Source organism: Cavia porcellus, unplaced genomic scaffold, assembly GCF_034190915.1.
Source record: "Cavia porcellus strain 051 isolate PalLab524CR breed Dunkin Hartley unplaced genomic scaffold, mCavPor4.1 scaffold_10, whole genome shotgun sequence".
Lineage (NCBI taxonomy): Eukaryota > Metazoa > Chordata > Mammalia > Rodentia > Caviidae > Cavia > Cavia porcellus.
In genome coordinates, this window is record NW_026947493.1 from 25150886 (window position 1) to 25170723 (window position 19838).

General features: G+C 40.9%; 1 protein-coding gene across 25 annotated transcripts in view; it reads left to right on the forward strand.

Moving 5' to 3' along the window:
- The window catches only part of Magi1 (membrane associated guanylate kinase, WW and PDZ domain containing 1), a 589708-nt gene that overhangs the window by 461295 nt on the left and 108575 nt on the right, over positions 1–19838 (forward strand). For all 25 annotated transcript variants that reach the window (XM_063257099.1, XM_063257101.1, XM_063257105.1 and 22 more), the window contains 2 exons: positions 3972–4091; positions 17372–17578. In XM_063257099.1, coding sequence (XP_063113169.1) covers positions 3972–4091; positions 17372–17578 — 327 coding nt within the window. The remainder of the gene's footprint in view (positions 1–3971; positions 4092–17371; positions 17579–19838) is intronic.

Below are 19838 nucleotides of genomic sequence, written 5' to 3' on the forward strand. Positions count from 1 at the left end.
TGTAGGCTGTGAAAAACGCATCCGTCTGTCACCGTGGTACCTTCTTTTTTCTTTCTTTCTTTTTAATGGGCTGTCCCTGAGAAACATGATAGAATTCATTTTACTTCTCTTTTGTTAGGAAGTAACCCTTCTGGCTTTGTTGGAAGTGTGGTTTGTAATAATTGTACCCACCCCAGATGGCTCCTGAAAACCCTTTGAAATGCCATCTGTCAGGCGTGTGTCCAGCCGGCAGCCTGTCATTCTGCCACAAGGGAAGAGGAGGCGGCCCCGCCCTCGGTCCTCTCTCCCAGCACTGCTGAATGGAGCTGGGACCTTGGCAGAGGCCCAGCTCAGGCTGCTCCGAGAATAACAGGGAGTGAGCCCCACCTTCCTGCCGCGTGGAGTGGTTTTGTCCAGGTGATAAACCCTGGAGGCCCTGGGTGGACTCTCACCCGCCTGCCCACCCCTTCCCTGCAGCTCAGAGGCCTTCTGAAGTGTATATATTTACATGGCGATGATGTCTCACTAGTTTCATTGTTTCCTTTAAACTGCAGCATTTTGAAGTTTTTGATTATATAAAATCCTTTCAGGAAGTTAAGAACCAGGGATGGTTGTTGCCTTTAAAGTAAATCTGGCAAGTGGGATGTGAAAACATGGTTGAAAAAAAATGGTGAAGCTATCTGAAGAAGGAAGGGGAAAGTAACAATATCTGGCCTAGAACGACTTCAAACTCCCCACAAATATTTTGTTTAGTTTTATTTTATCCTCATTTTTAGTGGATGAAGTTATTGCCATTTGAGTATAGAAGCTGAATAGGAGAGTTGCCATGTACAGCATATTTAGCACAGATTCTTTCACAGCGCATTTCAGAGACATTCTATTCTTGCTGTGCCCTGGAATTTCCAGTGTGATGTACACTTTGGGTGTTTCCCAAGAGGCCCGCTGAGCAGCTTTTGTACTTGGCTCTAGGACCACACACGCACACACGCGCACACACACCTTTGCGCCTGCCTGGCACGGTGCTGCTTTTTGGTCTTCCTTTAAGATCCTTTTCCTATTCCTAGTTCCTAAAAATGAGAAGGTCTTGGTGTCTGTGCAGTCCAAACCTCATGTCCTCCTTTTCTATACTTTCTCTGCCTTAAGATGCCCTTGGTTCACTGGTGATCACTCCCAAATTCCCATTCCAACCTTGACTCTGACCTTTAGACTTACAAGATCACCTGTCCTTCAACTCTGCCCTGAATAATCTCAACCCTAATGCATCTTCAGAGTCAACTCTTGATTTCTGGACTCCCTCCCCCTGAAAGCATTTTCTCAATATTTATAAATGGTACAACCCATTTCCCTGAATCAAATACTATGAAGCCAGCTTTATTGTTATTTCATGATACTGCATCTAATAGGAAGTTCTGTCATTTATGTCTCCAAAATATATAGCTAGTATGAGGTCTATTGATATCATATTTTTAATAGACGATCCTATGGATAATGTTACAGCTATTTAATATATTCATGTTTTATAGTAGAAAACTGACTACTTCCTCACTACCTGTATCCTATTATTCTTTTCCACACCCTGAGTATCTCTCTCCTGGACACTATGAGAGACATCTAACTAGTCTCCTTGCTTCTGTAATTGCCCATCTCCCTCTACTCTGCCCATGCCTGCTTTCTGTAATGCCAGAGGTCTTTTTTAAAATGAATGCTGCATTTAGGCACTCCCTTGCTCAAAACCTTGCAGTGATTTCCTCTTATCCATAGAAACTAATCTGAAGTATTTTCTGTGGCCTGCATCCCGTGCCCCTTGCTTTTGTGTCCAGCCTCATTTCCATCATGAAGCTGCACATGCACCAGCCAGCGGCCCTTCCCCTGTACACATCTGAGTCCCATGGCTGAGGATGCACGTGCCCTCAGCCGTTCCCTTGGCCTACGATGCTTTTCCATCACTTCGCATGTGCCAGGCTTTCCCTTCTCACCTACCTAAAATTCCTTCCCTGCTCCTGAGCTAGACTCCCCCTAAAAGGTACTCTGAAGCCCTTTAGCCTATATTGCTGTGAGAGCCTGTCTAACATTTTAACCCACAAAATTATTTGCACATGAGATTATGTGGTGGTTTTATTCACACATTGATTTTCTCTCAGTAAAATATAAACTTCATTAAGGTAAGGACATTAACTCATTCAGCAGTATTAGAAGTGTTCGGCATGTTTGGGGGCCTTTGAACGTATTTACTAGATAAACAAAAACAGAGTGGCACATACACATATATGCATGTACACATATTTGTGTATAATATCAGATTATTTTAGTGGGATTTGAACTGTAAGATTCAACCAACTCACTTCATTCTAACAAGAACATACACTATGATACCTACAGACTGATCTAAGCCTTCGTAAGGGATTGTTTATTCAGTACCTGCAGTGAGAACCTAGCATGTAAGTGCTAGTGTTAGCTGTGTTTCATGGGAGAAGATACTGAGAAGTAACAGAAACTGAGGAACGTGTCTAAGATTGAACCTGTGCTTCTTACCCAGACTCTTACTCTTCATCTTTATAAGAAACTTTAAAATTTCTCTGAACACTTACTGTGTGCTTGACACTTGAGCAGGAACTCTTTAAGTGTTGTGAATGACCTCTTCCCCCTCACAGTGCCAGAAGTAAGAACAAATAAGGAGAGGGTGTAGGAGTAGACTCATGGGAACAAACAGGAGCAAACTTCTTTACCTTTAGAAAGGCCTAGGTGCTGAGCATGAGAAGCAAACATTGCAGCACAACTCCTTTGTGAATATTTTGCAGTTATTACAGACATTTTTCAAAGTTCAGTATACTTCAGCTTGAGTAAAGTATGCAACTGGCCTTGAGGTTTTTAACTTAGGGCACTATAGCTACCTAGGGCAGGTGTGTGGATGTGGTCACTACTATAGGCAGGGGATGTGCGTGGCATAGTGCTAGGAATGTGAATGCTACTAGGCTCACATAGCAATTATCTAATGGCTTTAAAGATGAAAGAAGAGAATCACTGGAAGAGGGAAAAATCCATATTTATTAGAAAGGAAAATTTAAATTACCACCATTGATGCTTTGCAAACTAAGTGTGTTGATCATATCCCCTGATTTGTAGGTGGAAGGCAGAAATCACAAGTTTTGCTTTGAACTGTGACATTGCAATGCTCTGTAACATTGAACATAAGTGCTCGTACACAGGGTCTAATTGCTTCTTGGTTTCTTTACTCAGTTTATGTCTAAATCACATTTTGCTTGTTGCTCTATGCTTTTTATACATGGTTGAGGCTGGGTTAAAATGATAGATCTGCAGCCCAGGGTGAACTTAGTACTCTAAAAGTTCTATATTATTTCATGAGAAAAACTGTTATATTTATTGGCTGTTGAGAATATGACCAGATTAATTCAGGGGGATAATTTTTCTACCAAATGCAATGGCCTTTCTATGTAGACAAACTCATGGTTGGCCTATTTTTACCAAGCGTATTAATCACATGGAGAGCAGCAGCATTTCAACCCCCGGGGACTCAGCAGTCCTGTTTCTCTAGTGATATGTTTATGCAGTGCATGTCATATTCTTCAAAGGGCTTATTACACTGGCACTTGCCACATGTATAAAGAAGCACAAGGATTTTAAGGCCTGTGACAGAAACACAAATAGCTTAGACCGTGAGCTTACCAATGACTGTAGCATTCACTTGAGCACTAAAAACTGCTAAGAGAGAATGTTGACTGTGTAACATCCAGTTCACCTATTTCATTCAGTGTGTTTTTAAGAAGTGTAAACTTTCTGGGTTGCTGACTGAAGGGGGACCTGAGGATGCTGTTCTGTTAGAAGGAAGTTGCCTCTCCCAGGTCCCTGTCTGAACAGGTAAGTGGCAGATAAGTTGGCTTACTGAGCAGGTTAGGTTAATTGCACCTGCATGTGGAACTTCCTGTTCTGGTAGACTGATGGCTTCTTCTATCTCTTTGTCTTTTCTGCTACAGGCACAACCCGATCTCCCAGAGAAGGAGAAGTGCCTGGTGTGGATTACAATTTTCTGACTGTGAAGGAGTTCTTGGACCTTGAGCAGAGTGGGACTCTTCTGGAAGTTGGCACCTATGAAGGTGAGGCACATGGCTGACCTGGACAGCCCAGGAACCCAGCCTTCCGGGCAAAATGTGTTCAGGACTCAGGGGCCTAAACATATAATGATAGATCACAGGGCTCCTTGCTATGGGGAAAATACTAAAATACTGGGAATAGGTGATTTATCTTTCTCCAGAAGTGTTCTCTTTTAGTTTATTAATTTAAATATATATACTTTATGGTTTAATATAAACATACTACATGATACTCTACAGAAGAGGAAGAAGAATCATAGGTAATGATAAAATGTGATCCTATAGGTAGAGCATTAATTTTTAAGGAATGAAATACCATTGTTTTTACTAGTTAGTTTTAATGTACTTTAGTAGAAAATACATTTATGTAGATATACTTACATAGGTCATACAAGAAAATATTTTTATAATATTGAATAAGTAATATTCAATTACCTGTTTCCCTTTTGCTAAATTTCCAACTTAATATTATAAGCTATGTTGCTTACAACTGGTGTTTTCTAATTACTTTTCTGAAGTTTCTTTATTTAAATATAAATGTATACACATGTATGTGCTTTTATTTCTTGCCTGCTTGTACAGTACACACTGCTTGGTATCTTGTTATTATTGTTTAACTTTGTCTTTTGGTAGGTCTTTGCAGTTCAGTACAGAGCACTTCTATTCTTCTTTGTATGATTCCTTTGTGTGAGTACTGTTTTGGTTACTTGTCTCTCACTGCTGAAACAAAATATCTAACACCCAAAAGGAAGGAAGGAAAGGTTTATGTAGCTCACAGTTTATGAAGGTTTCATTCCATAATTGGCTGGCTCCAAGGCGGTGGCACATGGTGGAGGGCAAACATTTATGGCAGAGGGAGACAGCAAAAGCAATGAGCAAGAAGGAGAAGAGCATGCAACCAGGCCTCTTTGCCTCCCTTATGTTGTATGCTGTCTACCTACCTCAGGCTGGGTGTAGCACTCACACTCATAATCCCAGCATTGGACTGAGAATCAATCACAAACTCTAGAAGCCCACTCCCATGACTATATGAGGCTTTGGGGGGACATCTCGACACAAACTATAACAAGTATATCATAATTTATGTAGCTAGTTCCTTTTAGAAAAGCACTTGGGTTATTTTCAAATTTTGATCTGTCAGAGTGCTGCTGTATTTAATAACATGAGCATATATCATTTCACACATGTAAAACTATAATGTAGGCTGAAATCCCACATGTGGGATTACTAGGCCCAAACCAAATATGGGAAGAAAGTTGCATTTTCCTTATTTATATATTTTTGTATTTTGTTTTATTGAACTGGTTTTTCATAAATATTTATCTAAATTGATTTTTAATTTTTTAAGATTTTAATTAACATCACAGTCGTGTATGTGCATGTGTAAGTTACTTGGTTTGCATTACATGTATAAAATGTATAATGGCCTGACCTGAGTAATTGGCATATTTATCACCACAACAGTTATCATTTCCTTGTCAGGAATATTTGAAATCCTCTCCACTATTTTGAAGTATGTAATTAATTTTGCCTAATACAGTTAGTTACCCTGCTGTTGAACAGAACATTAGTGATGATTCTTTCTCTCCAGCGTTATCCTTCTTCCCATGAGCTGTCCTCTCCTCTGTCCTCCTCAGTATCCTTCTCAGCCTCTCTTGTCACTGTCTATGCTCTCCTTCTGTAAGTTTCACAAAGTTGTAGTTTTCGAAAAGGTGATAGCATAAAGCTCATATCTTGTGAGCCTGACTTACGTATGTAACATGTAGCTTCATGCTTATCCGTGCTACTACCAGTGAGAGGGTTTTGTTTTTTCTGGCTGAATAATATTCTATTGCATATACAAATTCCATTTTCTTTATCCAGTCTTCTGCCCCTGGATATCTAGATTGATTCCATATTCTTACTTTTTTGTGAGTAGTGATAAGCATGAGAATATAGTTACACCTTTAATACAATGTTATATTTTCCTTTGGGTATCGAGTATGTAGTAGAATTGCTAAATGGCTCTGTTTCTAGCTTTCAAAGAAATTCAATACTGTTTTCCATCATGGCTGTACTAACTTATATTCAGTATATAAAAGATCTTATCTCCATGTCTTCGCTAGCATTTGTTATTTTTGGTCTTTTCAATAATAGCCATTCTAACTGAAATGAGATGTATTCGTGTTGTAGTTTTGATTTGCAGTTTTGAGATTAATGATGTTGAGGTTTTATATTTTTCTTGCTTGGTCATTTGTATATCTTCCAAATGTTATTTTCTGAAGACTACTGTAGTTTGATTATCGTTTAGCGTGTTCTTTCATGAGAGAGAAATGGTATAATATAATGTAGTAACTAAGATTATTAATTTGATTAGTTATATGTATAAACTCAAAAATTTGGATGTACTATATAATCACAAGGGCATTTTAAATATTGGATTTAAAAGATAAATAGGAAGTCGATTATTATTTTATTTGAAATAGCATAACTTTGATGTGATGAAAGCTCCCAGTATACACCTGTGGCTAAAAGTCAAGTAGTCATGAATTTTAGGTCTGTAGTTACTGGTATGATGGTCTCTGGGGGAAGAAGGTCACATGGATAGCCTGATCCAAATTGTAAACATACATGGAACGGTATTTAGGGGTTCATCAAGTAGTTGGTTATGAACCTGTTGCTAAATATCAGTAGGAAATGAAGGTGACTGGCTGGTTGCTGGGCGGATGAGGGTCCGGGAGTACAGTGAGGAAGGGAAGGGGCTGGAGCGGGCATGAGGAGTTTCCTGTCCATTTGAATCTGCCTGAAATCACCACGTCTTCAGTGAGGCAAGTGCAGACCCATCTTGGTTAGAAGATTCTGAATTGTTCTTATCTGACTCAGTCGGAGGAGCAGGAACTCCGAAACACACAGTGTTGGTTTCCATTTCTGGGAGGTGAAACAAAAGAGTATAGGGTGGGAAGCAGAAGGCTGACGATTTTATCAACAATTTTATTTGGAGAAAGACTTCAGAGAGAGACTATATTCAGTGTTTGTGTCACAGATTATATATAGGCTGAGTAGTTTCTTTTTCTCAATTAATTCATCCTGCAACAAGAGTAGCTGTTCCTTTTACTGACTCTTTGGGTGAGAATGCGGAGACCAAGAGCAGTAAGTGACCATGCTGGATCAGGAAGCCCGCTCTGTTTGACTTTCAGATCCTGCACTCTTTCCTGAAAATCCCAAGAATATCCTGGCTGTAACAAATAACCAATTAGTACTTAAGCCTAAGTTCCGGATACATAGGAATAGAGAAGTAAATATTTTTCAGAAAATATCAGCTTGTCTTAAATAAGACTCTCTTTTTGTGAATGCTGGTTGATTATTTTAGAGCCTTCCTGTGTCTCAAGTTAATCCTCTCTACTTTTTACGGATTTGCCTATGCAGTGTTCAGCCTTTGACCTTTTCGTGGTTTAATTTCTCTACCCTGTGAGCTGGCTCATAACTTCTTGGAACCATCTGGGGTATACTGTGTTGACTCATGCAAGCAGAGAGACAGCAAAGTGAAATTTTTGTTAAATGTCAGATACTATCCTGAGAGTAGTGCCGACAGGGTCCTCTGCCCAGCCTCCCCAGCCCAGCCCTCGATTGCATCTGCTGTGGACACTAAGGAGAACGTCCTGGGTTTTGTCACAAGCCCTCTGCTGGGGAGCCGTGTGTCCTCTGGCAAGTGACTTAATGTCCCATGTCTCCATTTTCCCTTTGGTAAAATGAGGATAATCTGAGGACTTCCTACAAGGCAGACTAAATGAGACAGCCATGGAAAGGGCTTAGCCGAGTGCTTAATATACATGTAACCTTTCCTTCAGTATCAACTAGCATGTTTACATACTAAATTGCTGCCACCGTGGACTCCCATCCTCTTTCTAGCAGGCAAACCAGCAGATTTGGCAGTGAAACACGTTACTTCATGGGGGCTGACCATCTTTTCACCTTACTGACTTTCTTTCTCTTGGCCTCTACCAAGCCCAGAGAGGAAAAAATTCATCTAGCACCACACCAGAGAACACTCTTTAACACAAAGTCTTGTAAAATTCTGAGGGAAAGTCATAAAGGTGCTTGATGCTGTGGCATGGGGAAGTAGCTCACAAAGGCTTGGGCATGGTCTCCCAGCCCTTGGCACTGTTGGCAGGCAGCAGAATCTTTAAGACACAAGGCCTAGTTGGAAGGGTTCCGGTCCTGTGAGGGTTGTGCCCTTTCAAGGGGCATCAAGATGCCGGTGCCTCCTCTCTCCTCTCTGGCCAAGTGATCTGAGCAGACTACTCCATCATCTGTTTCCCACAGTGATGAGTTGCTTCGCCACCAGCCCAAAGCAAAAGGCTTAATTGTTTGTGGACTGGATCCCCTGAGACTGTGAGCCAGAATGAAACTGTCTTTTTTAAAAAATGGATTATCTCAAATATTTTGTTATAGTAATGGAAAGTTAACATGCTGATAGAATAACCCCCACAACCAAGAGGTTAGAATATGTAAGGCCAAGTTGCTTGTTCTCTTCCCTGTAGGTAGGATTGTTTAACAATCTAATGCAAATGTTCACAAAACCTATGTACATCGCATAGATATTCGTGTGTATTTCACGTTATTCCTGCTCTTTGCACTTAATATTCCTTGGAGATCTTTTCACATTATGCCATACCAGTTTTACCTTCTTCTTTATAAATGCTGTTTAGTGTCCAAGTACTGTATGTGGACATGCTTACTTTACCGAGCCAGTCCTTTGCAGGTGGGCATTTAGGATGGTCCCTACCTCACGATCCTGCTATAGGGATCCTTATACAAATAACCAGGTACACCATTAAGGGTCCATTTCTGGCAGTGTGTATGTCAGGTAGTGTGATTTCCTTTGAGACAGGGTCTTCCTGTGTTTCCCAGGCTAGTTTTAAATTCTGCAAGTAATTCTTGTGCCTGAGCTTTGCAGTGCTAAAGCCCTTTAATGAATGAAAAGTTTGTGTTGAGTATTTGTTGTGTACTAATTTTCTCTCCAGGCCACAGATATGATGTGTAGGACAGAAGACAAAGCTGTTCTGCCTTAGAGGGTGCCTATATGTAGTAGTTACTATTTTTGCTAGCTTTGTGCAATACCTACTATGTGCTGAGTGTTCTCAGAGACATTCGCCCTGCCGTTTTATTTAAATCTCCTACCTAGTCTGTATGGCAGGTCCTGCTTAATGCAAGCTCATTTTACAAAAGAGCAACTGGACTCTCAGAGATGCCAGTGACTTTTGCTGTTATTCACATGGAGAGCCAAATACAAGCTGAGACTCACAACCAGTCCCTCTGGCCTCAGGGTCGGTACTCTACAGTGCCACAGGCAGGTGGGACACATAAATGTAAATCATTTTAAGAAAAACAAATTGTCTTGAAAGGAAACTCTAGGTTACTGCCTCAGCCTCTCAGCAAGCCCCCAGGGAGAGAAGGCACCTGTGGAAGAGCAGTGAGCAGCTCTGGAGCAGTGTTTGAGCTGAGTCCAGAGAAGTGGTGGGGAAGATGCCTGCCAGAGGGAAGTGAGTGTGCCATGGCTGACTTCCTGTAGGACCAGTGCGGTCTGCTCTGGGCCAGAGGAGCTTGATATTCTCAGCAACCCATTGTGGTACCCATTAGCTACATGGGGTTCTGGCTCCGAGCAGCTGGGTTTTAAGTTAAACAGCATGTAATACATAAGCTCCTTATGCTTGGGGAGCCACACGTGGTCAGTGCAGCTGAGTTCCAGGGCCACGTTAGAACGAAAGCCATCCTGCTGCCCAGAAGGAAGCCTCGGAAGACCCTCTCCTTTCTTGCCATCCAGCTGCACACAGCAAAGTAAATCTGGAGGTAAGCTCTTTGCAAAAACTGAATTTTGAATCTTCCGAAAGAGGATATCGCTGTTGAGGAATGTCAGTCTTCTTTTGAGGGGACATTCTGGGACATGCGATATGACAAGAAGAGTGAACCAGTAAGTCATCAAAGCCCGATCACCTTCAGATTTTTTCTCAGGCCCACTGCTCACCTCAGACTTAGAGTGGCAAGGTTAGATTTCAGAGTGGAGGCTGAGATCTGGAGAGAAACCAGTTTGAGACTTCACCCCTAAAAGTAGACATTGAGAAGAAAGCTGACAGGTGAGCTGTGATTAGATTGTAGGTGCAGCAAATCAGAATTCAAAACACAAGGCCATAGATTGGATCTGGCTACTGAAGTTGGAATTGACTTTTGGCTGCCTGGTGGTGGTGGCAAAGAGCTGATTGTGTCTGGAGCCATGTGGGTAATTGTAAATATTTGGGGATGTGTATTGATTATCATGAGAATGAGGTAGAAGAGACTAGTAACAGTAATCCTCCTGGGATACCTCTTGGTCTCTGCACCAATACAGATGCGGTACCATTTATTAAGATAAGAAATACCATAGCTTCAGGGAGGGGGCAGGGGGCCTGCATCATGAAACTCCTGTCCTTGTGGGCAGTACTGTGTATTTACTGCCACAGCAAATCCTTCTTGCTAAGGACTTCCCATCATTCCTCACCAGACACAGGAGTTCTTAGGAGACTTTGTCACTGCTCTCTGCTTTGCAGTTTGAGCCAGCTCCTCATTTCTGCAGAAAAGATAACAAATTCCTTGGCCCAGCTCCCTAATTGTGCACTGAACTAATTTATTTGATACACTACTTGAAATAAATCAACTGTACCATCTCCCTTTTGCCTTATTTTCCTCTTTTTTTTTTCTCCTGCTGACATTTTCACTCTGCAAGGCAGGTTGCTGCCTCTGCCAGCGGTTGGAAGTTCTCTAGAAGAAAACTCACAAGGGATGAACTAGTTAGTGGGGAAGATTCCAAATATGCCTGTTTTGCAGTTGCCTCTGTGGAGAGGAATCTGATTATACATTTTGAGCATTGCGAAGATTTTCCTTTAGCGTAGAAGTGTAGTGCCAGGGTGACATTTCAGAGTGGAATTACGAGTTGCATATTTCTGCATGTTAATTAGGAAAGGGTTTTCAGCATTCAGTAATGTTATTATGTTGCTTCCTAGAAGATCTGCAGAAAAACAGTTGCCAGTGTTATACTTTTGGGGGACACAGAGACGTAACAGAGATGAAGTGAGTTCTTGTTTGTCATTGAGGAAAATGAGACCGTCTGGAGTCCTGTTCTTTGGCAGGCTCTGGGAGCCTTCTGTTGTGATAAGCTCTGTTGGCAAACTCTACCCGAATGTTCTCTGTTGATAATGAAAGTAACCAAATGAAATCTGTGCTGTCATTGGCTGTTGCCCTGCATATGCAGATGGGAAGGCTGGGGCCAGGGAAGTGATTTTTCATTCCCTGTGCAGAGATCTCTATGGATTTCTGGAGTTCAGGGGATAGATACTGGAGGCAGCCAGTATCTGTGCATTGATGTCAGTCATCATTCATGAATTATAGTAATCTTAGTTTCATCTGAAAATAGGAATATTGATGCCATTTCTGTAAGAGTGTTACTAATACCATTATCCTCATCCTCAGTCTTGTAGTCACAAAGATAAATCCCTAATTATAGGACATTGGTTTGTTTTTCTCTGCATGCAAATGATGATTTTGCAGGTGGAGGGAAAGGAGCTGTAAAGAGAAAGGAATGAGATATATATGGGTGATGCCATCACATTTTGAACAAGTGAGTAGCAAAGCAAAGTAACACAGATCTGTGGTAACCAATGGGTGGAGAGAAACTGCCATGAGTCACACTGGTGAAAACCAAATCCCAGGCTGCAATTCACATGTGCCATCTCTACTTACTCATTTACTTGTTCTGAAAAAAACTCTCATGTGATGATACGTGCATAGTACTGTGTAAGGCCTGGGAATACAGGTGCAGAAAAACAGGTGTGTCCTCATGGAGCTTATAGTGTAAGGATGAAGACAGATGCAGATTAAGTGAACAGTCTGGTCAGCACAGCAAAGGCATTAGGGAGGGGAGTTGCATGTTTCCCTGTTAACACATAGGAACTAATACAGTAAAAGCCACACCTACCCCTTCTCCCACCTCCCCTTTACTTCTTTGGTACTAAGTCTCTTGCTTGCTAGGCAAATGTGCTATCCTTGAGTCACATCCCAGCCCAAACACAACTAGTTAGAGGTCAGATATATTTCCCCCGTGGATGGCAGGTGGTTAGTGGGGCCAGGGGCGGATCCAAGAGCTGCGAGATGAGGAGGGGCTGATTCCATGTGTGGGCTGAGCACCAAAGCCCAGAAGGCTCTGAGCCAGAAGAGCAAAAGGTACCTGGAGAGAGGCCAGGCCAAGTCACCCAGGGCATGCAGGCACACCTGGAGCAGCTGTGCTGCGGTCTGCATTCAGATGAGTGAGCCTACACACTGAAGAGAGTAAGCATTTTATAAACCCCTCTCCATAAAGGAAAGGAGAGCTCTTTTTGCCCCCTAGGGGTGACACTCTGCCACTGAAATGTGTGCGCTTGATTTCCACCAATGATGGTAAGAACCATCATTGGTCTCCTGCTCACTTTGGAAAACTGTCCTGTTGGAAGAAAATAGTCCTGCCAAAGAACAGGACTCCAGCAACCTCCCCCTTTGCCCTGGACTAGCATGGATCGAGCATGTGACCTGACAAGAGGCTTTCCTGGTGCTCTGGACCTCGGTGTTTCTCGTTTGCACAGGAGGGGAGAGTTCCTCTCAAAGAGCACCAGCAGCTCCTGCATCCTTCCTAAGAAGAGCAACTCGCAGCCCCCCCCCCCCCCGCTGAATCACCATGTGCGTTTCATATACAATTAAGCTTGCACATTCAAGGTTGAGAGAAATGATGTGTGACATAGAGCCATTGTGAGGAGCGGCCTCTAGTGAAGTTTTCTTTCCAGTGCTTAGCAGAGCACCTATATAGTATAAAGATTCTCTGTAAGGAAATGAATGAATGAGTGCTAGTGTTGCACACATTGAGGGGCCATTCATTCTTGAGATTTGATTCATTCTTACTTAAAATCTAGGGTTACAGTCTTCCTTGAATATTTTATAAAGCTCTAAATATTGATTTGCAGTCCTCATTAATTTTTAAATATATGTCAGAAAATATTTTCTTTGGCTTTTCCATGGCCAAAGAATGATTCTGTTAATTAGGGCCAGCAGTGCCTTCCCCTCTTCTCCCCTGGCCTTCCCTCCCAAGCCACCACCTCTGTTGGGTTTTATCATAGAGCCAGTTCTGAAGATAGCAGGAGAGCGCAGTCTCACTCGAGAGGGAGCCTGGCTTCCTCAGGAAACATGTGCTGGGTTAAGTAACCTGAGATCATGGAAAAGTCATGCTCAAGGATCATAGACACTGAGTAGCTTGCCAGGTAACAACCTCAATTAACTTTTAAATCATTTATAAATCGTCCAGTGATTTTTACTCAACACCAGTCAGTGATGTATAGATCCTTCACGCAGTTTCTTGTGCACAATGCATACTTACTCCAAGGTTTTTGTTTCTGCCAGGGCTAGACACAGCTTGATTATTTTAAGACTGGAGTATACCCTCTGGTCAGACGCAGAGTTTTCTTTTAGGTAACTGTTGTGATGTGTAACCCTCAGGGGCCAGGCAGATTGGGTAGGAGAGTACACAAGAGGTCAGATTCTGGCTACAAGCCTCAGAGCCCCCATGGCATCGTGCCACATGTTACCCATCCCGCATCACAACCTCGTGGGCCAGAAGTGCAGCGCTAAAACAGATTCACTCAGAATCAATTTAAAAGTTGATTTGTGAACACTGAGGAGTTTTAGAAGTCTTAGGTTTTTTTGTACATCCCTTCTTATACTTCTGATTGTGCCCCTGTTCATGCCCAGTCCTTTGTACTGCAAAGCTATGGAGTTCTCTTCTGGACTGGAGCTGAGCAGCACCGGCAGTAGAGTTGATTCCTTGAGGATGTTGAGGCAGATCAGCTTGAGACAGGGTCTGCTTATCAGCATTGCATAGAAGAACTGGAGACCATGGAGAGCCTGAAGAGTTTTTCTAATGATACTGAGAATCTAAGTTTCAGTTGGAAACACTCCATTTTTAAATGATGGACACCAGATCAAATGTCTTAAAAAAATAAGTGAGAGGGAATCCCAAGACAAATCTCTAAAGGAGAGTGTGAGGCCCCTGACATTCTACCATTAGACAGAGGCTTTTCTGTAAAGCTTACCAAAGAGAAACATAAAGCACTGGACTTGTGTCACACTAGGACACCTTACAGCTGACAGTACATGTAGAAAGTCCTGTGTATTGTCAGGTCATCCTCCAGGGTCATTGCTGCTTGTTCAAAAGTGCTGAGCATCCAGGGACTGTGGGAGGCTTTGCTCCGTGGTCACTGGTTCCTTGCTTAGCTACAGCAGTGAACAGAGTGGACAGTTCTCTTGGGCTGGGCACTGTAAACACAGGCTTTCATTAACTCCTACACAGTGTGGCATGGACTACAGCTTACAGACTGGGAAGCGTGACATCAGTAGTAGGTACCACTTACCCAGTCTTGTGTAGTGACCAACTTTAAATGGGTTGTGTGTGTGAGAGAGAGAGAAAGAGAGAGAGAGAGAGAGAGAGAGAGTGTGTGTGTGTGTGTGTGTGTGTGTGTGTGTGTTATTGAAGATGGAAACCCAGGACCTTCATACGGCGCTATTTCCACAGCCCTTTTTCTTTCTTATTTTATCTTTGTAACAGTGCTATAGGAATAAAATAAGTTCCCTTAGAATTTCAAGGTAAGAGCAAAGATTTATTGAAACTTATAAAAATGTCTTGTCTGAGGATCACATAGTGAATTAGCGGTGAAATTTGAACTGTGCTGTATCTTCTAGGCTATTGATTGATACCTAACAGCAATTTCATAGTTGAACCTAATAAGTACTCGGTCATTCTCCAATCTTAAACTAATTTCCAGAAAAAGGAAACAGTTCTGAATGAGTGGATTACTTTGTGTACTTGCATTAATAAATCAGCTAGTCATTTATTTACTTAGACTTCAAACTTGAAAGCCAAGGACAGACACCTATTGGAAAATGCACACATATTTGCCAAATGTAGGTAGAACTTTTATTCTCTAGGTGCTTATTTCTGTTGTAAACCATGAATGTCAAAGAGTTCATTGATTTTTGAATGATAATAATTTTAAGAATATGACTTTAGTTTAATGTCACTGAAACTAGATTTTATGACTATAAGATTATAAACTTACAAGTAAGCAGTCTTTGCACTTTGCAGTGGGTTCTTATTTATAGACATTAGTCTCAGTTTAATGTCGGACTCTAAAATGTGTATTGTGTAATAATAATGGTAAAAAAATTAAATTCAGTAGTACGGGAATTCTGTTTTTTCACTCACTGTTGGAGATTAGCTTTTAAACAGTTAACCATTTTACTTTCCTCCCCTTCACTAGGTAGTGCTTGGTCAGGGAAAAGTGGACACCTTGGCCTCCTTGTCCCTGGGAGAAGGCCTGGGTCATAGACTGGGATCCACCCTCGTTGCTGGAGAGCCCGCCTGTGCTCGGACTCCTCCTCGCTGGCTCCTGCTCGCTGTGTTAGCAGCCTGTAGTCTTTAGAGGGGCCATGCAGCCTTAAGAGCACCTTCTGGGCAGGGCTGTACTGACCGAGCTGAGTGAAAGCCAGGAGAAAGCACTCACAGGATTCCTACTTGAGATGGTTCATTTACATATGATGTCCTTTTTTTTGTTTGTTTTGTTTTTCCATTTTTCCTTCTTTTTTCCAATAAGTGTATTTATTAGTATGTATGAATTTTTACAAAATGCTGAGTTTTGTGGCATTTTCACCTGTGCATTTAATGTAATTGATCTTATCATCCCCCTAATCTGCCGTGATTTTAAATTTTTATGTTCAGAGTTCCTTTGCCAATACAGGCATCATATCTCCCTCAAAGAAAACGAAAGTGTATATTCAAAAATTTGATTGAAAAAAATACTTTAAGGAACTACTAAATCCTTTTTTAAAAATTGTAATTATAAGGATAAGGCTTAATGAAAGCCAGTTCACTTGTAGATTTCATGAAGACCAAATTTTGATTTCTTTGCCTTTCATGGTTATATAGTTAAGTAACTGGATACCAAGTCTAGAGTATAGGGTCGGTTCATAGGGAAGAGGTATTGTTTACAGTATTTATTATTAGATTCAAATTCTGCCTTACTGGATTTACAAACATTGGTTTATATTTATTGAAGGATTCAGCATCACTTCCTATCTTCTTATCCTAAGAGATGTACAGTGTTCAGTGGATCAATGCTATTTTAATGTTGCTGTTTTTATCACGTGGAAGAAAAAGTCACTGTTACTGATTATTAATTTTTTAAACTTTGATTATTCATGACCCACCTTCATGTTTTTTATAAGGGACCATACCTATTTATTAAATGCTTTCTTCAAAATAACTTTTAAAAAATAACCTACTTTTAAGTGTAAGTTTTCAACAGGAAACTTCTGTTACTGCCAACACTATTGCTTATTCAGTTGCTTAATTTCTGATATAAATCAGAGTTTTCAAACTTCTAGATAAAAAAAAATCATTCCTTTTTTTTCTCTTAATTTTTAAAGAGAAACTTTGTATTGCTAGTATCACTTACTAGCTAGATTTCTCTATTGCAGACTTAAAATGGATACATCTATTAGAAAAATAGGATACAAGAATATACTTACTGTACCACTCAAAATCGCATGACACACTATACTGGGATTTGGACCACACTGTGGGGAAAAGCAAATCTGGGCCATTTCTAGGAGAATAATCTCTGAAGGGCCACTTTGACACATAGCTCCCTGCTGCAGCTTGCAAGGGTTGTTACCACCCTGCGTGACCCAACTGCTGTTCGGGTCAAGAGGCACCACGCGTGTTCACTGCCCTCTTTCTAAAATACTGCTTTGGCTCCCCCTCTAAGAGGGCAAGTGACGTCTGCTTTTCAGGCTTGTAAGGATGCTGGCAATCATGAATTTTTATTTTTCTGTAAGCTTCATTCTAAATCAGTTTCTGCATTATGCTAGTGACTATATATAAAAAGATGACCAATTGAAATTCAAATGTAATGAGAATGAAGGTTTTCTGTTCAGCTCAGCCTCCTTTGTTTTTAGCTCTAGTAGCTTCCTTGCACTAAAACAGTACAGCTTTCCTCTTCGCTTCTGTAATCACTGGATGTATCTGCATAGCAAAGCCATCTTCACTACCCCATTCCAGAAGTGAAATGCAGTGTGCTATAGTTTCCCGGTTTCATTTTTTTAAAGTATGCTGAACGATTTGGATGTGCAGTCTTAGAGAAAAAAACCTGAAGTATTCTTTTTGAAACATGCAAATGTGTCTCTCCATCACCTAGGAAACTATTATGGGACACCCAAACCTCCCAGCCAGCCAGTCAGTGGGAAAGTGATCACAACGGATGCCTTGCAAAGCCTTCAGTCTGGCTCCAAGCAGTCGACCCCAAAGCGAACCAAGTCCTACAATGATATGCAAAATGCTGGCATAGCCCATGCAGAGAACGAGGAGGAGGATGACGTTCCTGAAATGAACAGTAGCTTCACAGGTAAAGGCCAGACCTGCATGGATGTGGCTGAAAGGGGAGGTGGGGGAGGGGAGGTTGGCAAGAGTTAGGAGAAGATGCTGCTCTGGAGAGGAGTCAGCCATCTCCAGAATTCAGACGGACCACCCAGTACTGGGAGCACTGTAACTTTTCCCAGATATTTTAATCAAGGTGGGGGCTAAGTGTTTAAAAAAAGAGCCAAGAAATATCAGCTTGATTTATTTTTTTTTCAAAATGATATATTTAAACTTTTTTACTTTGTGGATTTTTTTTTTTTTTTTTTGGTCTTGAAATCTCTCATGTCCATAACTTGGACTATAAGAGTTGTGAAGTATGTGAGTTACCCCAGCCTTTAATTTGACTCAGCAAACCATCTTGTTTCTTCTGTTTGTCTAATATTTAATTCTTTAAAGTTAGAGCTATGGACAAACTTTCCATTTTCGGCATATAGATCTTTCCTTCATATTGTCCTTTCCTCGTATCATTATACTCCTGTCATTAGTTTGGTAGACTAAGCCCTAATGAATGGGAAAATTATTAGACCTGCATTTCCCCTCCGTATTACCAAATTTAATAGAATATTCAAGGAAAAGTTTCTTGTTGTTGAATACTGTCTATAGCTGTATGGGTCTCTGAGGTTTTTATAAAATCTTTTAACCAAGTTGAAAACCCTACAGTTTGTTAAGATGGCAACTAAAAGGTTCTTTGATGACTTTATTACAATAGCAAAAGCATAACTGAACCCTTTTGCAAAAAATACTAGTTAAAGGAGGAAAACATATTTGATACTATGCGGTGGCTCTTGGTGTGTTGGGTTTTTTTTTTTTTTTTTAATGGACGTTTTGGCTAATCTCACTCACCTGTAAATTAACAGACTAGAATTAAGTCACTGCTACGTTTCTCCTAATAACTTCCAGATTTGATTCTGTGAAAACTTCGATTTTCTCCATTAGAATATGATAGATCAGTGGCTCTATAGTTATAGTATCTAAAAGGAATTCACCATTTTTTATGTCTGTCTTTATTAGAATCAACTGATTTCATCCCTTGGGACTAGCCTTCATCCGTTTATACTAGTCTTCACCAAAATTAAAACAGATTATCAGAAAAATCTAGTGCTTTAATATCATGATGCCCCAATAACTAGGAGTAACATCATAGATGTGATTGCAGCAAGAGAAGACTTGCTGGGTAAGGCACCGTGAAACAGTTCTGCCAGCAGTTTGGAGGGTCCCCAAAACTATGTGCCCTGCCCCATATAAGTACTGTAGTAAGTAGGCTTCTCAGTAAAAAGCAAGAACAAAGTGAACATAGTTGACTATAGGTCTTGATATATTTCCTGTTTTAACTACTACAAATTTATGTCTGTAAAAGCCATGTGCCTCCAACAGTCTAACCCCATCTCATCCCCACTTGAAATTTTGGTTTCAAAGCACAAAGTGTCATCCCCTGCCATTGCTGCTAAAATCATATGGTCATTATTTTCTGCACAAAGCAGAAAGTCAAGTGGCATTTGTGCCTTCATTAACAAAACTAAAACTATCACTGGTGATGATCTGTCAGACACTAACTGATGTTCATTCTTTCCAAAAGTTAATACATCAGTCTATGCTATGTGTGTGCAATCTGTTGTATCAAAGCATTTTTTATTTTCAACCATATTAAATCTACCTTCTACTTATCGAGCCTAGCTTAAGAGCAGTATAATGAGATCTGGTTGAACCACTTACAATAAAGGAATGAAGAAATACTGTGGACCCATTAAAAATGATATTTATCAGGATATCTGAAGTAATATGCAGTTGCTATTTCTTTTACTGCCATTTGTTTGGATCTTTTGAGGGAATCATAGCTAATACATTGAAACACTGGCATTGTAGACAGAACACCAGCTGGCTTGGGGGGCAGATACATGCTAGGAAGGCGGCCTCCACTCCCTTTCCACAGTGGATGACGGAGGCTGGAGCTGAGCAGTGAACACTCAGCAGAGAGCTTGACTGTTGAACACCAGACAATAGGACTGTCTTCCAGAAAATGTACTCAGTTTAGGAACCTAAAAGGAGCCGCTGAGAGACAGCACGCATTGTGTGTGCTTAATAAAGATAGAATTATACTGTTGGCCAGAGTGCACAGTTACTTATGTAAACAGATAAAACTTGTTCTAAAACTACTTGTAACAGACAGCTCAAAAACTGTGTAATAAGCCACCACAACTGAAGCATCTCTGATTTATCCATTAATCAGAAGATTTCAGAATATTATT